Source organism: Monodon monoceros, unplaced genomic scaffold, assembly GCF_005190385.1.
Source record: "Monodon monoceros isolate NGI ecotype Baffin Bay Population unplaced genomic scaffold, NGI_Narwhal_1 Super_Scaffold_12, whole genome shotgun sequence".
NCBI classification, from domain to species: Eukaryota; Metazoa; Chordata; class Mammalia; order Artiodactyla; family Monodontidae; genus Monodon; species Monodon monoceros.
The window spans coordinates 156,585,375-156,611,734 of NW_021703768.1; the positions used below are offsets into that span (position 1 = coordinate 156,585,375).

Here is a 26,360-nt window from a genome sequence, read left to right on the forward strand (position 1 = left end):
TGCCGTGGAGAAGGGGCCGGTGCCCCAAAGGAGCCCACAGACTTGCACCTCCTATTCAACCTTTATTTCCAAACTCTGAGGTCGCACGTGGTACCCGAGACCCTGGACGGTGTCATCTGCTCTCCTTCCCGCTTCCCCCATTCCGGAAAGGGAAGGGATGGTGGTCACTGCCGGGCTCTGCCCCAGCCTACCCTCTCCCTACCCAAACTGTGCAACGAGACTTCTCTCTCTCTCTCTCCCCCTCTTTCACCTGGACCTGCCAAGTCCGGGATGCAGGGTCCCACGCGGCCGCCCCGGCCCACGGCCTCGGTGGCAGCCAGGGCCTTCCCGGGGCAGGCTCCCACAGGGCGCCCGTCTGGACAGCGGGGCAGCGGTGCCCACAGGGACCTGGGTGGAGGCGCACGCTAGCTGTCCTTGTCAACCAGCTCTGGGTTCCAGCTTGCAGCGGGGTCTGGAGTGGTGATGGGAGTGGCCCCCTGCTCCGGGGGGTCCCACCCATGGTGGCGGGCAGCCTACAAGGAGGACGCGGCAGAGGAGGGGGCTCCCGAAGGCCACGGCCAACAGGGCCAGCACCACGGCCTGGGCCGGGCCATGGCGGCAGGGGCAGGCGGTCGCAGTGGGCTGGGGGGGGCCCTCAGGGGGGTCGGGTCCCGAGCAGGAGCCCCGCTGCACGTCCAGCATGGACGGCGGGGGGCAAGCGGTACAGTCCAGCGGGGAGCTGCCGCGGCAGGTGTAACAGGACGGGTGGCAGCTGGAGCAGACCCGCAGGGCAGGCGCGGCTGGGCGCCCACGTTCAGCCGTCACCGCCTGCTGGGTGTGGTTGAAGTACCTCGGTGGGCAGTAGGTGAGGCAGAGGTGGCCCAGGATGTAGGCGGGGCTCTGGCATTCTGCACGAGGGAGGGACACGTCCACCGGGCTGTGAGGCCACGACCTGCTGCCCCGGCCCGCCCGTCCCCTGCCCCAGGCCGCACACGCACACTGCCCGCCTGCCGCCTCCCAGCAGGTGGGCCATGCGGCACCGGACACTCACCCTGGCACGGCCCCTCTGTGTCCCGCTGCACACACGCGCTGCTGGTCACCTGGGGGCCCGAGGGCCGCGCCGTCATGTCCTCGGCCGTCCCATAGAGCAGCAGCGTGTAGCGGTACAGCATCCCTGGGCAGGGGTCGTGGTGGGCACGGGGAGAAGAGGGAAAGGCTGTCGGCAGCCTCGTCCTGCCATTCTGGGCCCGCACCCTCCCCGGATCCCCAGACTCAGATGGTGCCCAGGGTCGCCCAGTACCCTCTAAGCGCTGGTAACTGGATACCTCCTGCCCCTAATACCTGAACCCCTACTGTGCACTGGTAACCAGACACCTATTACATTCCAGCCCTGTGTGCTCAGTCTCTCAGAGGACACCAGCGGGAGCCCTGTGCCTTGGGCTTGGGGGCAGTAAGGAGGCCGCCAGCTCCAGAGCATGGGGCAGGTGGGGCTCGAGCCCCAGCCTGTGCCCGGCTCTCACCTGTGTTGAAATAGTAGCCCTTGTTCTCCAGGACCAGGGTCCACAAGCCGCGCGGGTCCTCGTCCCAGAAGTGGGTGGACATGAAGATCCAGTTGTTGTAGCCTTGGCCACTGACGTCAAAGGGTCTGGGACAGACAGGCAGGCGGGGGGATGAGGGGGGCTTCACAACCAGAGTCCTGACCAGCCGCGAGCACAGTAAGTGTCTGTGATGCCAAGGGGTGGGGTCCAGCCCGCCTGACCCCACGGGGCACTTGTCTCCTCCTCGTGGGGTTGCTCAGGAAAGAGAGTTTGTGGCCCGGTCCCCTGCCCCCGCACCTGATGGCCACAAGCGTGGAGCGGGTGCCCACGGGGCTGGTGAGCGAGATCTCCAAGTCCCCACGGCGGCTGTAGGACAGGGACAGCTGCACCTGCACGTGCTCCAGCGAGCGGATGTAGTTGGCGTGGCCGAAGCAGGCCGACACGTTCTTCCTCACGTGCATCACCCGCAGGATGGGGCTGGGGGCTGCAGCACGTGAGGTGAGGGCCCCTCCTGCTGGCCTGCTGGGAGATGGGCGGCCAGCAGGCAGGGTCTGGGCTCAGATCCTGCCCTTTCCTTGTACAGATGGGTGAACTGAGACCTCGGGGCCTGCCTCCACGTGTCCACCCACCAGGGTGGGGGGAGAGGTCTGGGGACGTGGCAGTGGGGACGTGGCTGGGGTTAGATGTGGGCGTGCAGGGGGCAGAGGAGGGCGCTCACGTGGGGGTGTGCACGATGCTGATGATGCATTTCCTCTGGGGCTGTGTGGGCAGCCACGAGCGAGCCAAGTCCACCAGCAGCCCGGCGTCCAGCAGCCCGTAGCCGTAGTGGTGGCTCACTGTGTGGAGGGGCGTGGTCATCGCCCTGTGGGCGTGGCGTCCCCAACCCCGCCCGTCCTGCCGCACCTTGGCGCCCCACGCCGTTGGTCCTCCAGTCCTCTGCCTGGAGCTGCGCTGGCCTGGACGCCCGGACCACCAGATGCTGCATGTCCCTCCACGTCAAGAACGGGCTGGGGGTGGGTGAGGGAGGGTGAGCCGGGGCCACGCTGGGGAGCTCCGGCGGTAGGCGAGACCCCTCCGTCACCTACTTGGCCTCCAGAGCCAGGGCGATCATGCCCGCAGCCAGCGGGGCGGAGGCTGAGGTGCCCGTGTGTTTGTCCGTGCACCGGTGGTGCAGGTCTGTTGTGACCTGCATGCACAGAGAGGGACTCAGGCGCCTGGTGCACAGGAAAACCCAGCCCTTGTTCAAAACGGCCCAAGTGCTCCAAGGAAGAGGCACCTCAGAGCACGACAGCAGGTCTGGGGCCGTGAACACAGCCGCCCAGCTGCCAGCCCTGCCTGGGAGACACAAGGGCATGTGAAGGGGCGCCAACCATGGGGCCTGGTCCCTGAACCCCAGTCTATGTGTCAGACGTGAACCGGGCAGCCCTGGGAAGAGGCAAGGTAGGGGACAGGAGGGAAGGCAGGGCACCGGGTGGGGCGGGCGCTTACGATTTGGGGGTTGGCAGCAACGCCGCTGCTGTAGGTAGTGGTGAGCGTGGAGGCGCAGGCCTCGCTGTACCAGGGCACGCGGCCCTGCTGGGTGGTGCTGCCCACCGAGAGCGTGTGGATGCTGTTGGTGTAGCCGTCACAGTTGCAGTTGTCATAGTGCAGGCCGCCATTGCCCGACGCCCAGATGAAAAGGGTGCCCAGCCCGCCTCGGCCCTGCAGATGGAGAACCAGGCCAGAGACGGGGACAGGGTGTGGGCCTCGCATGCTGGCCCAGGCCCTCCGTGCCCCATACCAGCTCACCTTGGTCACGCCGCGCCTGAAGGCCTCTCGGGTGAGGATGCCCGGGCCGTCCACTGTGCGGCCGTCGTCCTCGGGGCCCCAGCTGGCGCTGTAGATGTGGATGTGCTGCGGCTGCAGGCTCAGCGACTGGGCCTCGATCACGTCAGTGATGGTGCCATCCAGCATGCGCACCCCTGCACAGGTGGCCTTGGTGAACACCCCGCCTGTGCCCCGCACTCTCCCCGCCCTGGGGATGGAGGTGTCTGTGGGGGTTTCAGCTCTCCCCGACCTTAGCCTGGGCCCTGACATGGCCCAGTGGCTAGTGTGGGGCCAAGAGGCGCCCCGCCACCCTCCTGGCCTGAGTACCTCCGATTCGGGCATTGTAGGCGACGCCAGCACCACAGAACCTGTTGTTTGCCGTCGCTGCCACTTCCCCAGCACAGCGGGTCCCATGCCTGGCGCCAGGACAGAGACAGGTGCCCGTCACAGCCCCTTGGCCCCTCGTAGGGTAGTGCCCCCATGCCCTGTGGGATGCTGGGCTCACCGGTTCTCATCGCTGGATGTGTATCGTGGCTGGGGATCCGGGTCATGGTCATTGAAGTCGTAGCTGGCTAGGGGGTCCTGGGGGGTGGAGACATGAGGGGCTGCGACCAGCCGTGGGACCTGGGGCAGCCCCCACCCCAGCCCCACAGGCTCACATAGTTGGCCCAGAGGTCTGGGTGGTCCTTCTCGATGCCGTCGTCCAGGACAGAAACCACGATGCCCTGGCCAGAAAGCCCCTGGCTCCAGACCTGCAGGATGTTCAGGTCCGGCTGCACCTCCTTGTTCTGTGCAAGGCGGGGCCGGGGTCAGTGGGGCTCTGGCCTGGCCTGGCCCTGCCGCCCAGCCTGGCCAGCTCACCATGTACCACTGCTTGGAGAACCAGGGGTCCGTGGGCACCACCAAGGAGCGTTTCACCCGCCGCTGCACCGTCTGCTGCTGGAACCACTGCACCTGGGGGTGGGGAGACCACACCGTGGGAGGGGCTGGACCCACGAGCAGCCCACCCTCCTCCCAGCTTCCTGCCCTCACACCAGGCTGCTTTAGAGGGCCCTGCCCCTCAGCCCTTCCACCAGTTCCTGGTCAAAGGGCCCAAATCTGCTTCCAGGGTCTGGCATCGGCCTCTTCCCTGGATCTGCCAAGGGTCAGCGGTGTGGGGCTGAGGTTTAAGGTGTCTGGGCTGTCACCTACTTGTCCTGGGGCCCACGTGGTGTGTGATGGGGCCAGGGACCCCGTGTTTGCTGGGGCTGCTCTTGGGGGTCCCCGTGTGCCTGGGGCTCTGCCTCCAGAGGGGACTGAAGCCCTCAGAGCACCCATCCCCTGTGGCCCACAGACATGTGGTGGCTGCTATTCAGGGTGGTTGCGGCTCCTGGGGTCCCACCCCTGCCCCCGTCCCCATCCCTGTTCTAGAATCCCTCTCCCCAAGACATGCCCATATCCCCTTGCAGTATTCACTTCTCTCAACTGCACCCTCCCTGGTGCAGGACACTCCTGTATGGCCACACCCACCTCCTCCCTGGTCTTCCAGCAGCCCTGCCCTGCTGCCTCTCTACAGCCCATTCTTGGCACACTGCAGCCTTACTCTCTGTGGAACCCTCTCTGTGAAACCCGTGCCTGTCCAACACCTCTCCAAAGCCCACAAGGCCCCCTGCCTGTCTGACCCCCAGCAGCCTTCCTCTGCTGCAGCCACAGTGGCTGCCTCACCCCAGGGCCTTTGCACATGCCCTTCTGCCTGACCCAGGCCGCCCTTTCTCAGACCTTTGCCCTTTCCCCTTTTTCCTTGTTCTGCTCCCAATACCCCCCCAACCTGGTTCATGTTCCCCCATCCCCATCTCAACAATCAGGGCCATCTTCTCCCCGTTTTCTCAGCTCCAGACCCTGATTTCTCTCTGTCCCACACATCCAATCCATCAGCAAGCCCTGGCCTCTGTCCTGCAAACCACGTCTCGAACCAACCACTTCTCTCTGTCCCAGTGCTCCTGGTGGGGTTTCCATCTGTCATGCTTCTTGCCTCCTTACCGATCAGCACCCCCTCCCCCAACCCAGCCTCTTTATGGGGTACCTGGGAACTTTGATCTTTCAGGGTGAGATAGAGGAGGGAAGGGGAGGTGACAAGAAATTGTTGACAGTGCACCTGCCCTGGGGTGAGTGCTCTGCACAGATCTTCCCCATTTGACTCCCCACTGTATGGACTAGGGGGCCAAATGGACACCAAGACTCAGAGAGAGCTGGTGACTTGCCGAAGGTCACACAGACATTTATGACAATTACAAGAATAACGAGAGGTGCTGACATCCCTCAGGAGGCAACCTCAAGGCCAGGCTCACCTTGGGGTCTTTCTTCAGGCGCAGGCGGTGGCCCCAGTGTGGGGTAAGGGACTGCTGGACCACACCCCGGTGCCGCAGATGGAAATACTGCCCATCAGGGAAGATCTGGGAATAAAGGGGAGCAGCTGCATGGCTGGGACCTGGTTCCCCTGTTGGAGTCCCTCCCAGGACAGGGGCCAGCCCCCCTTCCTTACGTTTCCCCCAACCAGGTGCCCAGGTGGGAGCTTCAGATGCCCTCTGAGGGTCCCAGGATCTGGAGATGGTCTAGGCAGTAGTGAGCTGGGGGGTCCTTGATATCTGGGGAACCTAGCGAGGTACGCTCTCATCTGCCGGGTCTGGGGTCGTCCAGCCCTCGCCCCCTCCCGTCAGTCCGGGTCCCACCCACCGGCCCCAGGTTGACGAAGCCGAATTTGCGCGCCAGGCGCTCGACTTCCTGGTAACCCTGGGACACCCGCACGGCCCAGCTACTGACATAGATGGGAGCCCGGGGTGAGGCCCACTCCACAGCCATGGGGCCAACTAGTGCCAGGCCCAAGGCCAAGGTCAGGCGCAGCCAGAGCGCACTCCGGGCGGGCCGCATGCCGGCGGGGGCGGGGGCGGGGCCGGGGCCTCAGAAAAGCCCCTCCTCCTGGCCAAACCGCCGAGATGGCCCAAGCGCCCGCCCCGCCCCCGGCGCCATAGCAACCCCTGAAAGCCTTCAACTCCCAGGGGGCCTTGCAGCTCCCCAACTTGATGGACGCGAAGATCCGACAGCAGGGTGGGGGAGAGACATGCCCACCCTGATCTTCCGCAGACTCGAACCCTCTGGAGCCTCAGTCTCCCCATTTGTACAATGATTCACCAATTCTTCTGACCCAGAGGTGCGGGTTCACTGTTGCTATAATTGACCCCGCTCCTTATTTTGCCCCGCCTACTTTCCTATACACCCCCTCCCCCTAGAATAAGCCTTGCCTCCTCTCCGGTCCAACCAGAATTGCTCTTTCAAATAAGTCCCACCTCCCCATCTTAGCTCCGCCCCATCCCTGCCTTTCAGATTCCGTCCCTCCTCCTTTACGTTCAGCCCCGCCCCCTCTCTGTTTTTGCTAATGAATCTCTTCTCGTTTCCCCAATCAGCTCTGGCCTTTCTCCAGCCCCTCCCACCAGCTCCGCCTCCCCAGCACTCTTCTCTCCTCACCCAGCTCCACCCACAACGGCTCAGCGAATAATCCCCGGCCATGACCCCGCCCCTCCAATCAGTTACGTCCCACTACCGCTGGGCCAATCGGCGCCCTCAGCCCCCGCGCCCCGCCCCCTTCCTCCAAAGGGGCGGCTGCGGCAGCCGCGGCCGGCCCTGGGGCAATGCGGCGGAGGAGACGGGGCAGGCCCCACCTCCTTTGTCCTCCCTGCCCTCCCATTGGCCAGAGAGGGGGACAGGAGGCGGAGACCAGCCCGGGGGCGGAGACCAGCCCGGGGGCGGAGACCAGCCCGGGGGCGGAGAGTGGCCCCGGGGTCCGGCGGTGCGGCTCGCGTGGAGGGAAGGCAGCGCGCAGGCTCTACGGCAGGTGCACGGGGTGGCGGTCAAGTTCAAGCTGCCAGCCCCGAGCACGCCGGTGCCATGGATGGCCTGCGCCAGCGCTTCGAGCGCTTTCTGGAACAGAGGAATTTGGCCACCGAAGCGCTAGGGGCGCTCGAAGCCAAGACCGGTGTCGACAAGCGGTACTTGGCCGCGGGTGAGACGTCGGGGGGGCTCTCGGGGCCGCCGCCCCATTTCGCCGACGGGCACACTGAGGCCGTGGGCTACCGGGGCCTCGGACCTGCACCATCCGGCCAGCTCCGGCTGCGGGGTCCAGCTCAGGCGAAGGGCGCGCCCACAGTTCAGGAAGGAGACTGAGATCCTGGGTAGGGTCGTGGACCGGGACCTTGGGTCTACCCGCAGCCCCTCCCCGTCCCCGCTGTGCGACCTCGGTCGAGGACCACCCCTTCTCTTGGCCCCGCAGCCGTCCTCTGCTCCCTCCCTCCGCGCCCTGGGTGCCCGCCAGGCAGAAGTCCGGTTCTTCCAGTTGTCCTGCTGGCCCCGTGGGAGGACGGGGCAGGTAGGCAGCCAGTGCCCTGCCAGTCTTGCCACCCTCTTCCCGGATGGACTCCAGCATGGAAGCAAGTGTAGAGATCTTCCCGTTCTCCCAGGGGATGCTCCAGACGTGGAGGGGAGGGGTCACTCCCACCTCCCCTCAGGTTGTTTTCCTGCTAATATCACCCCCTACCCCTGCCCTTGGCCTACCCTCTCCCCTCCCCCGTCCGGAGTTGGGTTGTTTGACTGCTGTCGTGGGGTTGAAGAAAGGTTGGATGGGGCCCACGGAGAGGGAGGTCCAGCCACCCTGATTGTCACTTCCATTCCAGTCCCTCCTCTGCCTTTCTTCCTCAATGACCTTGGGTGGCCCCTGCCACCCTCTGAAACTGTCCAGTAAGTGTCCCTTAAGTGCCTCCCCTCCTTTTTGGTGCTTCAGACCCGACTGCCCTCTGCCACCTCTTCCAGGAAGCCCCCCTGGAATGAATCACAGGACACTTTGTTCGGACACTGGGGGGCAGCTCTGGCTGAGGACATGCCACGTGTTTTGAGCACCTGTGTACAGATCCTTAGAGTCCCCTTTCCTCCCATTTCCCTGCCAGCTGGGGGATTCCCATGCCAGACAGCCCAAGGAAGGTCCAAATCCTGTCCCCCCAGCTTCCTAGTGCCCAATATGTGTCGGGTCAGCCAGGGACCTGCCCCTGGGAGCAAGCCCTTGACCTCCTGCCTGGTTTTCAACATCCCTGATACCAGTGGGCGGGGAATTTAGGTCATAGAACACAGGGGAGGGGCCTGTTGGGAGGGGCCTGCTGGGTAGGCTGGGGGGTCACAGGGAGGAAACCGAGGCCTGGAGTGGGAGGCTGCCCCTGCTGTCTGCCCTGTCTGGAGCATCCACCCCCACCCCACCCCCGCCCCGTATGCTGCTGATTGGACTGTCCCCGCCCATGTCCAAGGTCATCCTCCCTTTGCTGAGGCTGCAGGAATAGGGATTGAGCGAGAGGGGCCCTGGGAGAGCTGCTTCTCCCCAGCTAGCAGCAATTGCCAGGGAAGGGGTGCCATTTCCCCCACCCCCTCTCCCAGATGTTGGAACCCTTGGGCCCCACCGGCCTGAGACGGCCAAAATACCCCCTCCCAGGTAACCGAGGAGGAAACCCAGAAGAGGCAGTGACCAGGCCTCCTAGGGCCAGCTGGGGATTCCCCTCCCTCTCCTGACCCCAGACCCCCAGGATAAAGGCTAATGCAGGTGGAGGGGAGAGTGGAGGGAACTCTGCCCTTTGGTCCACTAGTGGCCTCTGTCTCTTTCTGCAGATAACAGCCTGGAGGTGGGGGAAGAGGCTGTAAATGCTCCCAGGAGCCAGAGGCTCCCCGAGTGATGAGCATGAGCCTCTTCAGCCACCCCCACCCCCAGCTTCCGTTTCGTCCTGGCTGTTGAATGAGACAGAGCAGGGAGGGACAGAGACCTGCACACAAGAAGCGCTTCATAAATGCAGCAGCAACCATTATGATTTCAGAGTGGCTAACGCTCCTGGCCCCCATCCCCCACACCGTTCTCCTCTGAGCCCTCATTGCTGGGAGTGTGCTTGGGCCACCGGAAGGGGTTCCCTAGACGTGTAGGGCGGGGTCCCTTCTACTGAGTCTTGTTTAGCTAACTCCACAGCAGTGCTAGGAGACAGGGCCACTACCCGCCCCACTGACAGTTGGGGAAACTGAGGCTGCAAGCAGAGAGACACTTGCTAGGTGTCTCATAGTGGGTGAGGGCTCTCCTCAGTCAGGGGGACTCTCAATACGGCGCTTTGCATCCTCCCACTAAGACAAGGGCTCTCAGAGGGGGCCGTGCAGCCCTCAGGAGACACCGGGCGATGTCTGGGGACATCTGATGGTCACGACTGTGGGGGGCTCCTGGCATCAAGTGGGTGGGGACCAGGGATGCTGCTCCACACCCCAGATGCAGTGCCCAGGGTGGTTCCCCCCGCCCCAGAGTCAGCAGTGGTGAGGGGAAGAGACCCTGGACTAAGAAAAAAGTTAGAAATTGTTGCCTTTCTCCGCTCTCCAGGAATCATGTCTTGGTTTTTCTCCCATTTACTTATATTCAAACTCTAGCCTCTTGTGCTCAGCCCCTCCTATAGGACCCAGAGTGAGGTGGTTATAATTGCAGAGATCACATATTCATTCAACAAACACGGGGCAGCCACTCAGTACAGACCAGTCCTAAGGTGCCGGCCTGCCCTTGGGGAGCTCACAGTCCCGTGGTGGAAACTGACATGTTAGTGGGGTTCAGGGCCACGATGAGGGTTGCCCAGGTGCTGCAGGGCAATAACCCCTCCTAGAGGGGCCGCCGAGGCTTCTGGGAGGAGTGATGGATGCAGGCTGCATGGGCCAGGCCAAGGGGGCTCTGGAGACTGGGCTCAGCACGTGCAGCCCACACCCAGCCCCCTCTCCGCAGGAGCCGCCACTCTGCTAAGCCTGTATCTTCTGTTCGGGTACGGGGCGTCTCTGCTGTGCAATCTCATCGGCTTTGCATACCCCGCATATGCTTCGTGAGTGCCCGCTGGTTTGGGGGCGCGGGGAGGGGCGTCTGGGGCTCTGAGCAGCCCCTGACCCTGCCTTGCCTCCCCCAGGATCAAAGCTATCGAGAGCCCAAGCAAAGAGGACGACACTGTGTGGCTTACCTACTGGGTGGTGTACGGCCTGTTTGGGCTGGCCGAGTTCTTCAGCGATCTACTCCTGTCCTGGTTCCCTTTCTACTACGCGGGCAAGGTGGGCACCACCCGGGACACACCGTGGTGGCTGGGGTTCCCAGGAGCGGGTACCCAGGGGTGTCTGACAGGGTAGGCCAGGCCCATCCCCAGGGGTGTCTGACGGGGTAGGCCAGGTCCACCCCAGCCCAGCATCTGATGGAGGAGACCCCCCCCAACCCGAGGCACAGAGTGGGGGCCGAGTGTAACTCCTGCCCTGTGTCCACAGTGCGCCTTCCTGTTGTTCTGCATGGTTCCTGGCCCCTGGAACGGGGCTCACATGCTGTATCATCGCGTCATACGTCCACTGTTTCTAAAGCATCACGAGGCCGTGGACAGCATCATGAGCGACCTCAGCGGGCGGACCCTGGACGTGGCAGCCGGAATAACGAGGGACAGTGCGTGCTCGCAGGGCGAGGGGTGTCTGTCTCTCCGGTCTCTGTCTGTCTGTCTGTCTCCCGGCTCCCCTTGCCCCACTCACCTTCATTCCTGCCTGCTGTCCTCCTGACTCTGACTGGGCTCTGTCTGGCGTCTGGACCGCCTCCGCTGGGTGCTCGCTAAATCTTCCCCTCTCACTGTCCGCCTCTGTCTCCTATGCTCTCCGGAACCAGTCCTGCAGGCCCTGGCCCGCAGCCGGGCTCTCATCACCCCGGCGGCTGCGGCAGTGGGCCCCTCACTGCCCTCGGAGCCGACTGTACGTAATGCCCGCCCCTGGGAGGTAGGGAGGGCCCACACGTGTGTGCGCACGTGCGTGTGTGCATGCGTGTGTGTGTGTGTGTGAGTGCCGGCACCTGCCTCTCTCCCTGCCAAGGCCGGCTGTTGGCCACTCAAGTGAAGCTGGCCCCCGGCAGTCCCCAGCAGCCTCTGTCCCAGTCTCCACCGGCTTAGCGCAGCCCTTGGGCCCCTGGACACAGCCAGACCCGCCTCACTCACCCTCAGGGTGCTCTCTCCACAGTCAAAGCAAGCGTGACTCAGCTCCCGAAGAACAGGTGAAGTCCTTGCCCAGCCCCTGTGCAGAAAAGCCGGCCGGCCAGCTGGAGGACGCATTACACTCCAAGTCCTCCATGGATTCCCCAGCCGCCTCCCCAGTGGAGTCCACCACCAGCCCCTCGTCCCCAAGCAAGCCAGCCCTCAGGAGCTCCACCAACTTGGGCCACTCCCAGCCTCAATCCCCTGCCACTGGCTCTGCCAATGGCACCCAGCTGCCCAGCAAGCTCCGGGGTGGGCTTCTGTCTCGAGCCAACTCCTCCAGCCAGCCCCAGGCCCCAGGGCAGCCCCAGGCTCCCGGGCAGTCCCAGTCCCCCCGACAGCCCCAGGTCCACGGCCAGCAGTGCGCCCGGCCCTCCATCACTTCCTCTGGCCCTTCCCAGACGGCCCACCAGTCCTCAGGCTCCACGCAGCGTCCCAGCACCTCCTCCAGCCAGGGACACCCCCTTGTGCAGTCTCCCAGTGGCATCACCATCCCCCCTCTGCCCCCCAACAAGACCCCCGATGGACCAGAGGCCTCAGCCCCCAAGTCCAGCAGACGGCATCAGAAACGGCCCGTAACTAAAGCCACCAGCAGCACCTCGATGCCCAAGCTGCCTGTCTCCTGCCAATCCGAGTCCAGCACTGAAGTCACCTGCATCTGGCCCCACCACAGACACGGATTCCACTACCTGCAGCACTGCTGGCGGCTGAAACACCTGGCCTGCTAGGGAGGGCTCAGTAAAGCTCATCTGGACCAGCCTTATCTCACCTTCTGTCCGCTGGGCTCCAAGGAGCGGGGCTTCTTGGGCACAGGGTCTCCTCCAACCAGGGCAGGTGCTGGGCAGCCCCACTTTACAGATGAGAAAACCGAGGTTCAGAATGGAGGTCTCACCAAGTGGCTGAGAAGGACATGAGCCCGGGCAATCCTTGTCCTCACGCTTTCTCTCTCCCCTCCTGGGGTAGCTCTCAGGCCCACTCACCACAATCCCCTTCCTTTTTTTTTGGCTGTGCCGTGCGGCATGCGGGATCTTAGTTCCCTGCCCAGGGATCGAACCCATGCCCCCTGCAGTGGAAGCACAGAGCCTTAACCACTGGACCGCCAGGGAAGTCCCCATAATCCCCTTGTTGTGAAAACTCTTCCAGACAAGCAAGCTAGAGGCAATAGCCCCACCTCACTTGCGTTCCCTCTAGAAGCAGATGGCAGGGCAGGAATTTGAGTACAAGTCCTTTACGTGGGAGGGATCCCAGGAAGAGCCGAGAGGGAGAAGATTGAGGTGGGAGGGGAAAGAAGCCAATAAAGCAGGTGTGGCTAAACCCAGCACACCTGCCAGCCCGTGGCTCTCCCTCCCATGTTGAATGCACACCTGAGACTTATCCTGTCCAGGTCCTGAGGGGCTGGATCCACCACCCTGCCGGTCACTGGGCGGAGCGGTACCCATTCACTCCACCCAGCGCCCCCGCAGGCAGCATAGGGGCCAGGGCCAGGCAGCCTTCAGCAAAGAGGCCCCGGGAGGCTGGCCGTGGACGTCAGCCTGGCCTTCATGGAAACTGGGAGGCGGGAGCTGGGTGGGCACGGACAGGACCTCCTAGGACCTGCCGTTGCTTTCCTTTGTGAGGCCAGCACAACCCTGATTGTAAAAACAGGCAGAGACAGAACAAGTAAGGAATGTGATACACCTGTCATGTGGATATAGACGCAAAAACATCTAAGCAAAAAATAGCAAATCCAACCCAACAGGATATGAAGAACCAGAACACTCTGCCCCCACTGCCCCGTTCAACTTCATGTCCCCGGAAGCACAGCCTGAGTTGGAAGCTGGGGGGTGGGGGGAGCTGAGTGAAGCAGTGGTGGTGGTGGTGGAGGGGTCTGGAGCTGGTACTGCACCTGGAATTGGCCCCCCTGGAGCCCAGGGGCCTGTGTTTTGTGCCTCCACATCTGTCAGTCACTGGTTTCAGCCCACCCCCGGGAGGGGGCCTTAACCCCACGGGCATCTCCGAGTGGCAGCTACCGTGGCCCAGAGACAAATCTCCCGTGAGGCAGCTGCAGCCACAGCTGGGAGGACACTGTAGCGCCTGTCACATTCCGCCCCCTGCCCGCACACACCCGAGCTCTGCTTCTCCCAGATTCTGGTTGGTGACAACTTCTGGGGCCAACACAAGGGGAGGGTTAGGAGGAGAAACCACGAACCCCGACAGGGCAGTGGCTTTCAAGGCCATAAGTCAGTGGTTCTCAACCGGGGGTGATTCTGTCCCAGGGCCATTGGGCCATATCTGGAGACACTTTTGATTCCTGCCCGAACACATCAGCCAAGTACTGCAATCCTTTGACGTGTCATCCCTCTCCCCACTGAGTGGCCCAGCTTGTCCCCAGCTGGTGGTGACCCTGTCCATCACAGACAGTTTTCCTGAAAAGGAGGCAGCTCTGTGTAGCTGCCAACCTCCTCATCCTTGAGAACACCAGTGAGAGAGGAAGAAGCACGGAGCGAGTGCTACTGGTGAGCAGTGGGTCCAGTTCATTCAATCAGTCATTGCAAAGGCCCCGAGGCAGGACCGTGCCTGTTGGGTTAGAAGAAAAGCAGGCAGGCTGGTGTGGCTGGAACCACATGGGCCAGGGCGAGAGACGAGGTGGGTCTGGGGGGTGGACCACGCAGGTGCCTGCCTGGAAGGTGTGGTGAGGACTTTGGCTGTTACTTGAGAATGTTGGATTTGCTGGGAGGAAAGGATCAAGGGTAATTATTAATGAGCCCCCACCCTGCTGAGAAGTCCGCCTGGGCTCTGGGGATAGTGACCCCTTAATCTGCTTATTGCTGGCCCAGGTGTTTGAAGCAGGTGGTGTGGCCTGGGTCCAGGGCAGGAGACGGGGCCTTGCCCCACCCCCTGTGCCCCTTGAAGATTGTCCTTGGGCCCCGCCCCCCCAGGTCAGGTCACCTGGGAGCACAGGTGAGCGGACACACACCTGTCTCCCCAGGTGGAAGCAGTGACGTTGACTTAGCCCCTCAGATTTGTTTTGGTTTTAATTTAAATGTACAGAAGAGTGTAACCCGCGACTTGGGGGCAAGTCTCACAACAGGGCCGGCCCCTCCCAGTCGCTTCCCCCTCAAGGTAACCCCCATCCTGCCTCCATTGCCTCTGGCCTTGAAGGTCACTTGTGTCATGTCCACGGGGTCTTCTGTCCCCTCCTGCCTGACTCAGACTCACCACGCTGCTGCGGGGATGATTGGTGCATCATTCTTTTTCGTTGGCAGAGAGCATGTCATTCTGTGAGGGCCAGAGAATGATTCAGTCCACTGCTGATGGGTGTTACAGTTGTTTCCAGTGGGGGGCTATTGTGACTAAAGCTGCTAGGAACATTCTAGAAGCAGCCTTTGGTGAGCGGAGCTCTCCTTTGTCTTGGGCGTATACCTGTCAGAGACTGCAGGGTGTAGGGTGAGCCTCTGAGTCTCCTGGGGCTGCTGTAACCAGTCACCACCAACAGGGTAGCTTGGGACAACAGGAATTTTTCCTTTCACCATCCGGAGGCCGGAAGTTCAAGATCAAGGTGTCACAGGGCTGTGCTCCCTCTGGAGGCTCCAGGAGATGGTCCTTCCTGCCTCTTCCGGCTTCTGGGAGCCCCAGGCATCCCTGGGCTTGTGGCTGCATCCCTCCGATCTCTGCCTCTGTCTTCACACGGGTGTCTTCTCTCTGTCTCTCCTCTGTGTGTCTCTTACAAGTCACTTGTCACTGGATTTAGCGTCCATCTGGATACTCCAGAATGATCTTCTTGAGACTCTTAATTACATCCTCAGGGGCTTCCCTGGTGGCGCAGTGGTTGAGAGTCCACCTGCCGATGCAGGGGACCCGAGTTCGTGCCCCGATCCGGGAAGATCCCACATGCCGCGGAGCGGCTGGGCCCGTGAGCCATGGCCGCTGAGCCTGCGCGTCCGGAGCCTGTGCTCCGCAACGGGAGGGGCCACAGCAGTGAGAGGACCGCGTACCGCAAAAACAAAAAACAAACAAACAAAAAAAATTACATCCTCAAAAGTCTGTTTTCCAAATAAAGTTCTGTTCACAGGTTCCAGGGGTTAGGGCGGGGACATGATTATTCAAACTTGTACACAAGTGTGCGTTCAGCTGTAGCAGAAACAGTCAAACTGTTTTCCCAGGTGGTCAAGCCATTGTAACCCTCAACTAACCCTCAGGGTGTGAGACAGTCCAGGGGTTTTCAGCAGCCCTTCAACCGGACTCATGTCCTCCTGTGGGTGAGCCAACTGGTACAGGGTCGGTGAGAGAGAAGCGCAGACAACAGAGGGGTGCTGTCTGCAGAGAATTCAAAACAGTAAGAAAAGCATCGCACCCCCCAGAGCTGGTACTCCACAAGTTTGTTGAATACAATATTTTGTGGGGTTGATGAAAGAACTGTTGTGATTACTATTGTTTTATTAACATAGACACAAGTTTCAAGCTTGCCCGTTTTCATTCTTTATCCTTTAATAAACATCGCTTCCTGCGGGAAGTCCATTTGGGGAATTCCCTGTTCTGGACCCTTGAGGACTCAGCTGTGAGCGCTTCCCTTGAGAAGCAGTTCGGTCTGTAATCACCTGCGGTGTCTTCGGGCAGCAATCCAATCTCTAAACCAAATGGGCCCTGCGCGTTCCTACAGGGACACAGTAAATAATAAAACCCCAGAGCCAGGGATTGTAAAGACACAAAGATGCAGATCTTGAGTCTCTCCATTTCCGTTGTTGCACCTGGAGTTTTTATTCGTCTTTAAAAGTAAAGCATCAAAGCAGCGTGGAATTTTTGCTGGGCAAGTAAGTGCAAATGCTAGTTCCACCTTCAACTGGGTTGCTGATTTTGAGTATCTTTAAAATTGCAATGTTTTCTTCTCTCTTTAAATGGTTCCATTGATTGTTTGTTACATGACCATTACCGGAAACAATGTTGCCGCTCGGAGAACGGCATGTGGGAAATCGTGGCTCCTGTGGCCACAGGCCATCCTGTCTGCTAGAGTGGGCCCTGCATTGGCCTCTGCCCCGGTAGGAACCTCACCCCTGCAAAGCGGTCCCGCTAGTTGTGGAGTAGATGGCAGGGTTGCCCCACAGAGCTCCGGGGAAGAAGAGGCCGGAGGCTCCCATTTCCAGACACTGAACACACTCCCACACTGCAGTGAGGCAGAGGGGACCATCTGGGGCCATCGGGGACCTGAAGCCCTTGGGGGCTGCAGGTAACACCTGAAACGCTGAATTCCTTCTCCCCCCCCGTCCTGCCACCAGGGGGCGCCCAGACCCCACGCCTCCCTCCAGAACTGTGCCCCACTCTGCCCCACGGGAGGGGGCGTTCGGGAGATTGTCCGGCTTCAGCAGGCTTCAGCACTTGTTACAGAAGACAGGGCCAGGCCGGGGCCGCCCCAGGCGCTGCTGGGTCCCAGGCATACAGTAGGTGCTCAATAAATACTCTTTGGAGGAATGCACGAATGAACAGAAGGGCTAGGGAAGGAGTCTGGAAGAGTGAGGTTCCCAAGGTCAGGGCCGGGAGGGGCTGAAAGGGTATACACAGATGGGGAAACTGAGGCCCAGAGAGGGGCAGGGCTTGGCCTGAGGTCACCCCCAAAGTCAGGGGCCGAGTCCATTGAGACTCACATGTCCAGCACCCCTTGCACACTCCCACCATCCCGCGCCCCAGAGGAAGACACAACCACGGATGGTACAGACGAGCAGGTTGTCCCAGATCACGGTGTGAGTCACCCCACGCAGGATGGGGAGGCAGAAGGGGAGGTTTGCTGGGTGACTATGTGACACCCCACTGACACTTCCAGTCCACACATGATCTAGGCCTGCCCTCCTGTCTCTAGAATCTATGAGGAGACTACATCCAGGACACATGAGGGCAGGGCACACGCTGAGGGTGGGGGCTCTGACCTGCCTGCTCTGCTCGGGGGTGGGGAGGGGGCCCCCTGAACGGCCTGAGAGGAATATGTGGCCCCAAGGGGCATTGGGAGGGGGCTTGGAACCTCAGAAAGTCCCGCCTTCCCCCATCCTCTTATATTCCCCGTCCTCACGGTTGCCCCAGGGTCAGACACACTGGGGGGAGGTGGGGGCTGGACCAGGAGGAGGGGATGAGGTGCACGTGATTGCGTGTGTACAGGTGGTGACACCGTGGCTGTGGATCTGAGTAACAGGGCATCCTGAAGTGTCTGCAGCCAAGTATGTGAAACTGGGGTGCCCTTGCTAAAAAAAAAACTGCTTGTAAAAATTAAATAGGAATAGGGCTTCCCTGGTGGCGCAGTGGTTGAGAGTCCACCTGCCGACGCAGGGGACACGGGTTCGTGCCCCAGTCCAGGAAGATCCCACATGGCGCAGAGCAGCTGGGCCCGTGAGCCATGGCAGCTGAGCCTCTGCGTCCGGAGCCTGTGCTACGCAACAGGAGAGGCCACAACGGTGAGAGGCCCGCGTACCGCAAAAAAAAAAATAAATAAATAGGAATAAAAAAGGGGTGAACAGCAGTGTTGCCTGGAGGGAACCCTCCCGCCTCCCCCCGAATTGCGGAAGCTGTCAAGATTATCTCTGAACTCCCTGGTAGCCAGGGCAAAAGGGGAAACTGGTACGTTACAGTGCCTGGGTAGGCATGTTTACTAGGGGGTCATGCCTGTTTTTAACAGTGTCTCTGAATACGTGAGGGTGCGTGTGTTAAGTGGCAATGAGAAGGGAGAGACAGAGTGTCAGGGGGTTAAAGAGTGGTGAGCTTCCTGGTAGCCAGGGCAAGAGGGGAAATGGATACATTACAAGGTCTCCTTAGGCATGTCTTCATCGGGGTCATGCTTGTGTGTGACAGTGTCTCCCAGCAAATGAGTGTGAGGCAAGGGGAATAAAAGCAGACACAGAGTCTCTGAGAGTAAAATAACTGAGTTTCCAGGGTGAGAGAGAAAATCAGAGCTAAAGAGTCCATTTAGTGTATCCTCCTCACCAGTGCGTGCCTGCTTCCGACAGTGGATCTGACTGAGTGCAGGGGTGTCTGAGTGTGTGTGGTGGGGAGTCACAGAGCTGCAGGTGGGAGATAGTTCTGAGCTCCCTGGAAGCTATGGCAATAGGGGAAATATGCTGACTTTGAGCCTGGTCCAGGGGCTCAGAGGGGGCAGCGTCTGGCGGCCAGGCGCACGCGGCTGTCCTCGGCGGGGCTCCAGGGCCGGGCGTAGCCAGCATGGGGGAGCAGCAGCCAGTCCTGAGTGCCATCGGGGCTGATGAGGCGCTGGGCCGCCAGCAGGTAGTCCCGATGGAGGGCCAGCGGTGGGCAGGGGCAGCGGCTCGGCGCCCACACATACTCGAGGGCCCGCAGTGGCGAGCGGTTCTTGTAGATGAGCTGCACGCGCACCTCATATCGGGTCTCCTGGGCCTGCCGGACGCGGCCCAGCACGCGGGCCCGGAACACTGCGGGCAGGGTGGTGCTGAGCCCAGCTGGACGCTCCGCCCCGGGGCCCATCCACACACCCCTTTCCAGACGAGGGAACTGGGGGTCAGGTGGGGCATTGGGGGCCCTTGGGGACTGTGGTCAGCTGAGGCCTGGGGTAAGGGTCAGCTCAAGGATCAGTGAGGGGTTAGGAGTCAGATTAGGGCAAAGGATTAGATCAGGGAGTCAAATGAGCGTCAGGAGGGGTCAAGCTGGAGTCAGGTCAAGGAGTGAAAGACAAAGTCTGACCAGGGTCAGAGGTCAGCTGGATAAGGGTCAAGTTCAGGTCAATTAGGGGCCAGGTGAGGGATGGGGTCATGGGCCTCTCACCAAAGTCGCTGCCGCAATAGTGGAGCAGCCGGTGGGCACGACCGCGGGTGTCAGGGCAGGGTGGGCAGGGGTCTGCGGGGGCAGTGCAGTCAGGGGCACAGGCCTTGCCTCCCTGCTCGCCCCCGCCCAGGCTGTCCCCAGCTCACCTGGGGTGGGGCCTGGGGTCCGTGGGGGGATAACAGTGGGGGCAGCGGGAGACTCAGGGGACTGAGGATCTACCTCCCGAGGCTGCGGCTGCCGCAGGGACCAGCCCTGGGCCTGAGCCTGCGCCTGGAAGGGGCCATAACGCTCCCGGGGGAGCCAGAACTCGAACTCAACGCCGGGGTTGGGCTCCTGCAGGAGGACCTGGGCGGCGGGGGTGGGGGGGGTGTCACATACTAGGGAGCTGCCCTCGGACCTGATGGCCCAGCGTCCCCCAACACACACTCTACCCAGCCCACCCCCCCGCCCCGCCCCGCCCCCTGCTTCCCAACGGATTCTTTAACCCCACACTCCCAGACGCCCTCTCAGAGGCCCGCCCCCACCTGCAGGAGCAGGTCTTCGGAGGTGGGCCCGGCGGCGCGCAGCGTCTCCTCTGATCCTGTGACGCGGGTGTAGACCACGCGGGTGCCCGCTGCCTCGTAGGTCCCGGGAGGGCTGACCGCCCAGTTCCCGTTGAACACGTAGCGCCCGTCGCCCCCCATCAGCGCTGCAAGGGAAGGGTCAGCCCGGGCTTCCCGGAAGCGGCCCCGCCCGCCTCCCGACCCTGTCGCCCCCCTCCCCGCTGGATTCGGGCAGCCAGCAGGGCGCCTCCTCCCTCGGACCCTGTGATACCCAGGTGGTTCCGGCTCCGGTGGGCGGCGCGGATGTGCCTGGCGCCCTCAGGAATCAGCGTCACGTTCCAGTACCCAGCGAAGGCACCTGGGCGGGAGGGAAGGACGGCGTTGGGGAGCAGGTGGGGTGTATTTGAAGGATGATTTGAGGATTAAGTGAGATACTGCGGTAAGAAGGTTAGCCAAGGCCCTGGTACTTCGAAAACGCTTCCTAAAGGATTGGAGTTACGATGATTATCACTTAAGTGCGGCAGCAAAGGAGTTAAACCCCGTCTGCTCTGGGAAGGGCGGGACAATCTGGCAATGACCAATCAGAACGATGAACGAGGGGGGGACTGAGCAATAACCAATCAGAACGTTGAGCGAGGAGGGCTGGGCCGCAGACTGCCCAATCAGCGCGGGACGTCTTAAAGGGCCCGCTCTGGGAGAGCGCGAGGACGGGGAGGGCGGTCACCGGCATCCCGGAATACGCGCTGCACGAAGAGGCACGAGTTGTTGGCGCCGCCGCAGCGGCCGCAGCGGTCCTCGCGGGCATCCGAGCCCAGCAAACCGTCACAGCCGGCTCTCTAAAGGGGTGGGGAGGACACGCGCGCCGTCAGACGGCCCCTGCCGTCGAGGGGGCGGGGCCCATGGAAGAAGACAGGACCAAGAACTAAAAGGATGGAACCTGGGGGGCGGGCCCTAGTGGGAGGAGGCTGGGGATGAGGCCTAGTGATAGGTGGGGCAGGGGAGGTCGAAGACTCGGTAGGGGGCGGGGCCTAGGGAAGAGGGCGGGACCAGGAATTTAGCGAATGGGGTCTGGGTGCGGGGCCTGGAGGGAATAGGCCGGGTGGAACCTAGAAGGGGCAGGGATGGGGGCGGGGCCTGGAGTTCTTACGAGGCAGCGGCCAGCCACGCAGAGTCCCTGGGTGCCCGGGCTGCAGGGGGTACCGTCCAGCACGCGGCCGAAGCTGTGATAGAAGTCGTGCCCCTCCGCCAGGCAGTTGAGGTCGCACTGGTTGGGTGCTGGGGATGGGAGGAGTCGGTGGCAGTGGGGGACATATCTGAGTTCCAGACCCCTTCCTGCCAGTCTCCCCTCAGGCAGCCATCCTCTTGGGCAGATGAGGCCCAGAGACTCAGCCAAAGCCACACATGGAGGCTGAGGCAGAGCCAGGACTGGAACTTAGGCATTCTGCTTCCCGTTCGCTGGGACTGTCCCAGGCAAGTATCCTGGGCCTGCACTCATTCGTTCATTCATTCATTCATGTTCAGTCCTAATATTAGGGGCCTACTATTAACATCATCACCCATTCTTCACTCATTCTTCCATACGTTCATTCCACAAACACTCATCGAGCACCTACTATTTTCCAGACAATGTTCTAGGCTCTGGGGCACTGAGGTGGGCAGAACACACTCGGCACTTGGGCTCTGCACCCAGAAGGTGCCCCCAAAAAGGTTTTGGCCAGTTCTGACTGAGTCCTGCATAGCCTGGGTATGTTGCTGGCCCTCCCCGGGACTCAGTTTTCCCCTCTGCCTGGCAGTGGGGCATAATGGACAGTCTGACCACACCCGAGGCCCACAGACCTGATCCCTGCTCCCCCTGCTCAGGCTCCCTCTGGCTCCCGATGCCCTGAGGCTGGCTGACAGACCCAGCCTGGAATACAGCCTGAGCTGGCCCTGGCGGGCCTTTGTGGGGGTGAAATCATGGCAAGTTTCCGCCAATTCTTAGGGTGAAGGAAATAAAAATCTGTGAGGTTGACGGTTGGAACTTTCTCCATTCTAGGATTTTCTTATCTGTGTCTACCCCCACCGTGGCGTCTGAAGCTGCCTGTTTCCCTTAAATCTGGAGGCGCACTGCCCCAGGCACACAATTATATAACTCGCTATTTTCAGCTCAGTGCGGCAATATTTCCTGCTACTGGTGTAAGTTTGAGAAATGTTGGCCTCTGGATACAGCTCCCAGTAAATCCTCAGCTTCGTGTTCGACCCTGTGCAGAATAGACCCTGCCTCCTTCTGCCCCTCTTCACAACTCACACTTGCTTTCCACCCTTCACTTCACTAACTCCTACATATCCCTGAAAGCCCCAGTGCCAATGCCCCCTTCTTGCACCCCTCCAAGTCCCCCTTCCTTCTTAGCAGCTACTTTTCCCTGCCAGCTCTGAGGGAGCTGGACTAACAGGAGCATAGGCTACTCACCACCATAGAAGGGCACCCATTGGTAGGTCTTCTGGGTGCCCAGGACAGGGTGGCCATTGTAGAGGGCGCATTGGAGGTCTCGGAAGGGCACGGCCCCTGGGGGACATTCCTGGGGACACAGATCGGTGGAGCAGAGGCTGGGACAGCCCCGGGGATGCCCAGAGAATCTGGCATGGTGGCAAGGATATTTGGGGGCATGAGTAGGGAAGCAGGAGGGCTCCAGGGAGAACTCAGTCTCCGGGGTGGTTGGATAGAACTTACGGGCAGCTGGCAGAGGCGGTACTCGTGGGTGTCCCCCCAGCACAGCTCTTCCCTGGGAAACCTTCGAGGAGCAGGGTGGCCAGACTGCGGTCAGCACCTCCAGAAACCCTTCCCCAGAGCCAGCCTGCCCACCCATCCACCCCCGCTAACCCCACCCACATTCCAGCTGGATTAGCGGGATTAAAAGGCACAGCTTGTGTGGGCAGGTCGAGGGTGCGGCCAGGGGCTGGTCCAGCCTGACAAGAGAGGAGGGGCAGGGACCCCCTCCCATCCCACCCAGCCGGGTCCCAGGAGCCTCCTCACCGGATGCATTGCCGGCTGCGCACGGAGAGCCCTCGCCCGCAAGAGCTAGAACAGCGGCTCCAGGAACCCCATGGAGTCCACTCACCCGGACCCTACTTGGGGAGACAGAGGCAGAGTCAGCCTGGAAGGGAGGCTGGTGACCCCCACACTGCCAGCTGGGTTCCCATGCCCACTGCCCCCTGGGCTCATGTCCCCCTTTACCTGAGCGTTGCCCCCCAAACCACAGTTCAGGAGGGTCCACAGCAGGAGCAGGAGGTTCTGGAGGGGGTGGGGTCTGGGGGACAGGAGGGGGCGCAGCAGTGGGGGGGGCAGCAGGCCAGGGGTTGCACCCCAGCTCTTCCCTGACTGGCTGTGTGATTTTGGACAGTATCTCAACCTCTCTGAGCCTCCCTTCTCATCTCTGAAAAATGAAGTCATAATAGAGCCCACCTAACAGGAGAGTTTTGAGGGGTTCGTCAAATTAGGTGAGGAAAACGGGGGCCACAGAGCCCGGTCTGGAGAGAGAAAACTCAAGTAATTATTATTGGTTGTTTACTGTCTATGATGCACGTAGTAGGTGGAAGGAATCATTCCAGGAGCGTGCACAGGTGTCTCCAGGGTCCTAAGGCCCTCCCCAATCTCCCCACCATCTTTGCTCCTACCTTCCGGTGTGGCCAGGGGCCAGGTGCTCCTCTTCCCCCCGCCTCAGTTTCCCCATCTGTGCAGTGGGGACCAGCTGGGCACAGTCCAGGATTCTATGGGACCTTGCAGAGGGTGTGGCTGGTGGTGGCTGGGTCTGGTGCCTGGCAGAGGTCCCCCCACCCCACGCCCGGGCGGGCCCCAGCCTCCAGGGCCCCCTCAGCTCCCAGACCTGCAGCAGCCAGGAGCTCCCGGATGGGGGGCGGGACGGGGCAGGGTGACCTGGCCCCGGTCCAGTGGGTGCCTCATAGCCTCATGTGAAGAGGGTGTGGGATGGAGCCCCAGAGCCGCCTGCAGAGGGAAAGGGGCTGCCAATGAGGATAACCCAGGGAAGAGGGAGGCGGCTGTGTGGGGGCGGGGGAGAGGGTGGCTGGGAGGCTTTGCCTCCCTGGGCCTCAGTTTCCCCATCTGTCAGGGGAAGAATGAAGTCACTTGCCATCCCCACCCTCCCCATGACCATGGCATTGGTGGAGAAAGTGGCGGGCTAGGGCCAGGGAGCCCAGCGGTCAGCAGTGCCCAAAGGACACGCAGGCCATGCTGGAGGGCTCCAGTCCTGGAGGTCCCGGGCAGCGGATGGGGGAAGGCAGGGCCCCACTGTATGTTCTCGAGCAGCAGTGTCCCTGGTTATCAGGCTCTCCTGGCTCTGACATTCAAACCTGGGGCACCAAGGGTCTGGGGCCAAGGTGGCTCCAGATGCTGAGAACCTGGGGGACCACGGGGTGGGTATCCCCCCTCTGACCAGAGCTGTGAGGCTGGCTGCATCTCTGAACCCCAGCCCTGGCTGGCCCAGGAAGCAGGAAGAAGTCCGGGTTGGAGAGCAGAGGTGGGGGAGGGGGCTTGATCCTCGGACACCCGCTCCCCTCTTAGCACTGGCTTGTGGGGTGGGGGTCTAGGTGATGCAAAATGAGGGGCTTGAGGGATCACCATTCCCACTCTCCAGAGCCCCCTGCCCGAGGAGCAGGACACACCCCCCGTTTAGGCTGCAGTCCTGACTCTCGGTGTGATCTCAGGGCAAGCCACGCCTCTGGACCTCAGTTTCCCAAGTAGGAAGTGGGGATGAGCTTTCTCCCACCCTGGGGATTGCTGCCTCGTCACCCTCCAGCTTAGGGACGGGGAGAAGACTCCGGCCGGGATAGTGGGGGGATAGGAAGAGGGACTTACCGGCTACGTAGAGCCCAGGCGGCGCGTCCAGGTTCCCCGGGCTGCCCGTGGGCGAGCGGAAGCCGCGAGGCCCGCGAGGAGGGGCGGGGGGAACCCGGGACGGCCCCTCCCACCCGGCCTCCCAGGGCGCGCCCCGGCCGGGGTCCAGAGGGGCGGCGGCGCCGTGCGCCCCCGCGCGGCCGTTGCGCGCCTGGGCGCCGATCTGCGGCAGGGGACTGCTCCGCACGCGCCGCGGCCCCCCAGAACTGCGGCCTGGTGTCCGACCGTCCGCGCCCCGGTGACCTTGAGAAGCCCAGGGCGGGGGAGCCACGCGGGGACTGACCGCCCTTACCCCCACCTCGGGGCTGATATTCCGGGCGCCGCGCTCAGGGCCCGGGAATGTGAGCGAACCGAGGTCGCCCTGTTGAGGCTCCAGGAGGGCGCTACCCTCTCCCCACCGACGCCCAGATCGCGTCCCCACGAAGGTTCCCTTTCCTGGCCACTACCCCTCCCCAAATCCCTCTCCCTACCCCTCCCTCAAAGTCACCCTACTCAGGAACCCGCGCGCCTGGGTTCCCGCCCCAGGTCCCGACCACCCCCAGCGCAGGGCCCCAGAGCACTGGGGGGAAGCTCAGTCCCAGGGGCCTGGCGTGGGGGGCGGAGAGCCCCCTCCCAGCCCGGCGCATTCCCGGGCACTGCTGTCACCAGAGGACGCGCCCCACCCCGCCTCCCGCCCTCCCTGCCCGGCCCCAGGCTGCAAGCCGTGGCTTCGCAGCTAGACCCGGGTCCAGAAGGTCCCCCTCCCACGCGACTGTGGCCCCACCCTCCCCGACCTCAAGTTCCCCATCCGGGCAATGGGGCCGGCGGGGGTCTCCACAGCGACAATTCCAGGTGGATCTCAGCTCTTTGCGCAGACGGGCAAGGACAGGGTTACCCCAGGGTTCCCCACCACCAGACCTTTCCCCGGTTTAGCATCTGGGCGCCCCCCCACCCCTCATCCCCCGCCCAAGTAGGGACGCAGCAGGCCCCCTCCGCTCGCCCCCTCCCCTGGCTCCTCGCTGTGGCCCCAGGATGCTGCCTGGCGAGCGGGTTGAGGAGATGGGGGCACCAAGGGGGGGCGTTGGGTGGACAGCTCTTCTGCTCCCTGGGCTCGGCCCAGGCTCAGCTTGAGTGCCCCCTTCTCCCGGGAGCCTGCAGTGGGGTGTTCCAGCCCCGACCACAGGGAGGGTGTACCGCCGGTCCAGCTCTGTCTGTCCTCCAGCCTGGAGCAGCTCAAGGCAGGGCCATCCAACGCCGTTCATTCGTCCAACACTTACTGAGCATTTACTTTGTGCCGCTACAGCTGTGAATCCGGCTAGTGAGGGGAGACAGTGCCCTACGAGAGCACCATGGTACCTTCCCATCAGGACGTTCCGCAGAGATAGCCCAAGCCCACGGCAGATGGGGTGGGGGGGCAGGAAGGCCCTCACGCAGGCGGTCATTGCCGAAGGGAGGTGGGGGAAGGGCAGCCCAGTCTGCCTGGAACAGCACATGCAAAGGCCCTGAGGCTGGAAAAGGGAATAAGGGACAGTGGGAAGGTTGGGGTGGGTGGAGCCAGTAGCCAGCCTGGGGGTGGGATGTGGTCAGAGAGGGGCCAGAGGGATGGCAGCCCTGGGAGGTGGGAAGGGGTGCTCTGGTTTGGGAACAGCTGCCTCTGGCTGTCATGGGGGCAGGACAGGGGACCTGGAAAGCAGTGGGGAGGCAGTGGCAGGCATGCTGGGGTCAGGGGCTGGGCTGGGGGCGTGGGGGGTGGAGAGGGCACTGGGCAGCTCCCAGCTGTTTGGAGTGGAGTGTGCAG

The 26,360-nt window shown here is 62.3% G+C and overlaps 3 protein-coding genes across 11 annotated transcripts; 1 reads left to right on the forward strand and 2 right to left on the reverse strand.

Moving 5' to 3' along the window:
- Window positions 1-50: 50 nt before the first annotated feature.
- PCSK4 (proprotein convertase subtilisin/kexin type 4) lies at window positions 51-6,230 on the reverse strand. Of its 7 annotated transcripts, none has more exons than XM_029218435.1 (15): window positions 6,036-6,230; window positions 5,651-5,755; window positions 4,185-4,277; window positions 3,983-4,111; window positions 3,829-3,905; window positions 3,651-3,739; window positions 3,306-3,478; window positions 3,006-3,218; window positions 2,603-2,703; window positions 2,421-2,524; window positions 2,236-2,353; window positions 1,815-2,039; window positions 1,500-1,624; window positions 1,031-1,153; window positions 51-887 (listed from the first exon to the last, which is right to left on the reverse strand). In XM_029218435.1, the coding sequence occupies exons 1-15, from the start codon at window positions 6,228-6,230 to the stop codon at window positions 418-420; spliced, it is 2,340 nt and encodes a 779-aa protein (XP_029074268.1). In that variant the 3' UTR covers window positions 51-417. The 7 variants fall into 7 exon arrangements, with proteins under 7 accessions (XP_029074268.1, XP_029074267.1, XP_029074266.1 ...); XM_029218434.1 differs by lacking the exon at window positions 6,036-6,230 and adding an exon at window positions 5,845-6,001; XM_029218433.1 differs by lacking the exon at window positions 6,036-6,230 and adding an exon at window positions 5,845-6,001 and having other exon boundaries at window positions 3,006-3,478.
- Window positions 6,231-6,989: 759 nt separating this feature from the next.
- REEP6 (receptor accessory protein 6) lies at window positions 6,990-12,159 on the forward strand. Of its 2 annotated transcripts, XM_029218501.1 has the most exons (5): window positions 6,990-7,359; window positions 10,138-10,231; window positions 10,313-10,451; window positions 10,659-10,827; window positions 11,385-12,159. In XM_029218501.1, the coding sequence occupies exons 1-5, from the start codon at window positions 7,245-7,247 to the stop codon at window positions 11,420-11,422; spliced, it is 555 nt and encodes a 184-aa protein (XP_029074334.1). In that variant the 5' UTR covers window positions 6,990-7,244; the 3' UTR covers window positions 11,423-12,159. The 2 variants fall into 2 exon arrangements, with proteins under 2 accessions (XP_029074334.1, XP_029074333.1); XM_029218500.1 differs by lacking the exon at window positions 11,385-12,159 and having other exon boundaries at window positions 7,156-7,359; window positions 10,659-11,044.
- A 6,102-nt stretch (window positions 12,160-18,261) lies between these two features.
- On the reverse strand, window positions 18,262-24,611 carry ADAMTSL5 (ADAMTS like 5). Of its 2 annotated transcripts, XM_029218445.1 has the most exons (14): window positions 24,545-24,611; window positions 23,556-23,674; window positions 23,347-23,448; window positions 22,907-22,979; window positions 22,706-22,797; window positions 22,403-22,463; window positions 22,142-22,250; window positions 20,840-20,967; window positions 20,417-20,528; window positions 19,964-20,050; window positions 19,675-19,838; window positions 19,297-19,495; window positions 19,151-19,222; window positions 18,262-18,801 (listed from the first exon to the last, which is right to left on the reverse strand). In XM_029218445.1, the coding sequence occupies exons 2-14, from the start codon at window positions 23,630-23,632 to the stop codon at window positions 18,500-18,502; spliced, it is 1,578 nt and encodes a 525-aa protein (XP_029074278.1). In that variant the 5' UTR covers window positions 23,633-23,674; window positions 24,545-24,611; the 3' UTR covers window positions 18,262-18,499. The 2 variants fall into 2 exon arrangements, with proteins under 2 accessions (XP_029074278.1, XP_029074277.1); XM_029218444.1 differs by lacking the exons at window positions 23,556-23,674; window positions 24,545-24,611 and having other exon boundaries at window positions 22,907-23,105; window positions 23,347-23,417.
- Between the last annotated feature and the right edge of the window lie 1,749 nt (window positions 24,612-26,360).